Genomic DNA, 3,745 nt, shown 5'->3' with positions numbered 1-3,745 from the left:
CCTACAATGTCTTCCAATTTCTTTGTTTGCAGACTGCTGGCAGTCAGAAGGATATCATTGACAACTGGAACAAAACATCGACCATTTGGTTACGTCACACCGTCTACGACCGTGTACCGAGGATGCGTACGATGTCCGTGTTTGCCGTGAGTGCGTTGTGGCATGGTTTCTACCCTGGCTATTATGTCACGTTTGCCACTGGGGCCATGTTTACAATTACGGCCAGATTGGTAAGTTTGCTGTTGATTTCTTTGAGCAGGTGTGTGTGTGGGAGTGGGAGTGCTGGTGGGGTTATAGATTAAACAAGGGAAAACACAAGAATACTCCCCTCTCCACACCTAGATTCCACACACACACATATACACATACATGCATGCACACACACTCTCTCTCTCGTTTCTCTGTATCTTTTCTATCTCTTCTCCCTCTCTGTCTGTCTCTCTTTCTTTCTTCTATAATCTCTCTTTTTCTCTCTCTCTTTTCTCAGTCTTTCTGTCTCTTCTCCCTGTCTCTCCCTTTCTCCTTTCTCTGTTTCTCTTTAATATAACATCTCTTTGTCTCTCTCTCTCTCACTCATATCTCTTCTTCTTTCTAACAGCAACATCTCTCTTTCTCTCTACTCCTCTCACTTTCTCTTTCTCCCCCTTATTTTCAATCCCTCCCTCTCTCTCTGTCTCTCTGCAATATTATACATCTCTCCCTCTTTTTCTCTCTCTGTCTTCAGGTACGAAGGAATATTCGCCCATTATTCATCAAAGCTAATCTACATCCTCTCTACAATGTAATCACAACGATATTCGCTCGAGTAACAAACTCCTATGGAGCCCTGCCGTTTGTCTATTTGGAATTTATGCCTGGAATAAAAGTCTACTTGTAAGTATCTGACCCTTTGACCATCCAATCTTTCACTTCTTTTACGCGGTACCAGCATTGATGCTCTTCGTGTGGCACCAGCATCGGTGCTTTCTATGTGGCACTGGCACAGGATTAAACAAATCTATGTCCCGCTCATTTTATTTATTCATGGCTTTTCATTTCCATTTCTTGTCTTGTTTCTGTCCTCGTCTGGTTTTTCCTCTCTTATGTCGTTTTTGTCTCTTTTGCAGGTCAGTCTATTGTTGGGCGCACGTCTGCTGTTTGTTGATCATTCTTCGGTATTCTTTGTTCGCCAGTCCACACAAGTCAAAGGCAGACCCACACCATCGCTCAGTACCACAAACATCCACCGCAACAACAGAAACAACAACAACAACAGCAACACCTCCATCAGACGGGTCAAAAGAAAAAGAACTCTAATGAACTCTTCTGTTATATACACTTAGTTGTAAACACACAGCACACACACATACATATACACACATACATATACACACAGACATACACACACACATATATACACACACACACACATGCACGCACACATATCGACACATGCACACACACACACACAGATTGAGTAAAATGTGTGTGTGTATATATATGTATATATATATATATATATATATATATATATATATATATATATATATATATAGATATATTTTAATTGCAAGAAGTTACAAAGTGACTCAAGAACTGAGAATTTCGTTTGTGGCACTTGTCAGTTAAAAATATATGTACATACACATGCACACACACACACATAAGCACATTTGCTTGTGTGTGTGTGTGTATACTTATATGAGCACATTATAATAAATATATTAATATATATGTATATATGCACAAAGTGTGTGTGTGTGTGTGTTTAAAGAAATAGTTCAGCTGAGTGCCATGAATCTTTTTATCAAATCAATTTTTCAGGGCTTCTAGTTGACAATAAGCCCTTCAAACACACACACACACACATGCAAAGATATATATATATATATTACTCTGTGTGTGTATGTGTTTGTATATGTGTGTGTATGTATATATATATATATATATATATATATATATATATATATATATATATATATACATACACAGACATGACAGAATGAAATAGACACCCTTATAATCATTAAAATTTATTTAAATCTGAAATTATACATTCAAATTATTTATTTATTATTCTAATGTGAATATCCAATATTTAGTAGACATTCCCTTTGCATTTTTCAATGCAAGGACCCTATTATGCATGTTACTGATCAGATGACGATTATTCTCTTGAGGAATTTCTTACCAAGTTTCATGCAGTAATTTCAAAAGATCTGGATACTTTCTTGTTCTTTTAACGAAGTGTCCTGCCCATTATGCCCCAGAGGTGCTCAATAGAGTTCATATCTGGTGACTAGCTTGGCCATGGAAGCTTTTTAATGCCATTCTCTTTCAATTAATTTTGGGTCCTTTTAGCCATGTGACAAGGAGCCCCGTCTTCCATAAATAAAGAGTCTTCTTAAATCATTTCACCACTGAAGAAGATTGGAAGGAATCCTTTCTGCAAAATGGACATATATTTATCTGAGTTTATGTTTCCCTCACATTCTACCAGCTTTGATCTACCATTGGTCCAAATTGCTCCTCAGACCATCACAGAATAGTTGCCGTGTTTCATTATTGGCGGCAATTATTTCACGTCAAATTCTTGATCACAGAGTCTCCAGACCCACACTCGACCACTGTCAGAAAATACAGCAAATCTGGACTCATCAGAGAATATGACAGTGTCTAAAAATGCTAGTGACCTCTCCACCACCTCACTGGCCCAATCTTTTCTTTGCTTGATATTGGCTGATTGAAGAAGTGGCTTCCTTCTTGCTGCTTTCCCATAGTAAACAAATTTGTGGAAATACCTGACAGCTGTTCTGGGACTGACATCAACGTGTTTTGCTATGTCAGAGGCCTTACAATGAGGATCATCCTCCACACCTCTCTTAACAAAGCAAAGAGTCCTGTCAGGGGGACCTGGTTGACCTGGGTAAGGTGATGTGGACTCCTTCTCCTCTCTGGTGAATTGCGCAATCACTCTATTAACTGTAGAAAGTGGGATTCCAAGGTTTTCTACGATTTTACTCTGTGTCCACCTTCAGATTGACCCACAATACGGCCTCTTAGAAATTCAGACAGTTCCAAGGCTTCTTTTGTATATGGCATGATTAAACAATCACATAGAAACTGAAACAAAAATATCAATTAATAAAAAATATAGACCTTTTCAAGTGAGAACAAAAATAAAACAATGTTTTATGGGGTGTCTATTTACTTTTGTCGTGTGTGTGTATGCATGTTTTTGCATGTGTGTTTATAACAGATACTCACACCTACACATATACACACATATATATATAAGCACATATACACACATATATATATAAGCACATATACACACATATATATATAAGCACAAACACCTGCAACTTTTTTGCTGCATTATCTTAATATATTATTTCCAATAAGAAAAACAATAATTACTACAATTAAATAGATATTAATTATGAAAGAAAAAAAAAAAAAAGCCAAGAAAAATATAAAAACATGAAAGGAAAGATGGCGTTGTCTCTGACCAGGAGACAACTAAATTGTACGAGTGAGTCAGTGTGTGTGTGTGTGTGTGTGTGCGCGCATGTGTTGGGTCACCTCGTTACCAAAAGCTACCTTTGTTCTGCTTTTTTTTTATAAATCTTTTCCATTTACTTTTTTTAACTACTCCTGCTATTATTCTTATTATTATTATTATTATTATTATTATTACTACTACTACTACTACTACTAAAGCGACGATTTGGCAGAATCATTAACAAACTGGGCAGAATGAAAA

General features: G+C 36.9%; 1 protein-coding gene across 1 annotated transcript in view; it reads left to right on the top strand.

Moving 5' to 3' along the window:
* Nucleotides 1–3,120, top strand: part of LOC106868769 (lysophospholipid acyltransferase 6) — a 26,468-nt gene extending 23,348 nt beyond the window's left edge. The window contains exons 10-12 of the mRNA XM_014914186.2: nt 33–230; nt 725–873; nt 1,107–3,120. Of these exons, the coding sequence (XP_014769672.1) occupies nt 33–230; nt 725–873; nt 1,107–1,296 (537 nt within the window). The 3' untranslated portion in view covers nt 1,297–3,120. The remainder of the gene's footprint in view (nt 1–32; nt 231–724; nt 874–1,106) is intronic.
* The last annotated feature ends 625 nt before the right edge of the window (nt 3,121–3,745 follow it).

This window comes from Octopus bimaculoides, chromosome 24 (assembly GCF_001194135.2).
Source record: "Octopus bimaculoides isolate UCB-OBI-ISO-001 chromosome 24, ASM119413v2, whole genome shotgun sequence".
Lineage (NCBI taxonomy): Eukaryota > Metazoa > Mollusca > Cephalopoda > Octopoda > Octopodidae > Octopus > Octopus bimaculoides.
Note: the sequence above shows the minus strand (reverse complement) of the source record. Positions and strands in the feature narration are given on the sequence as shown.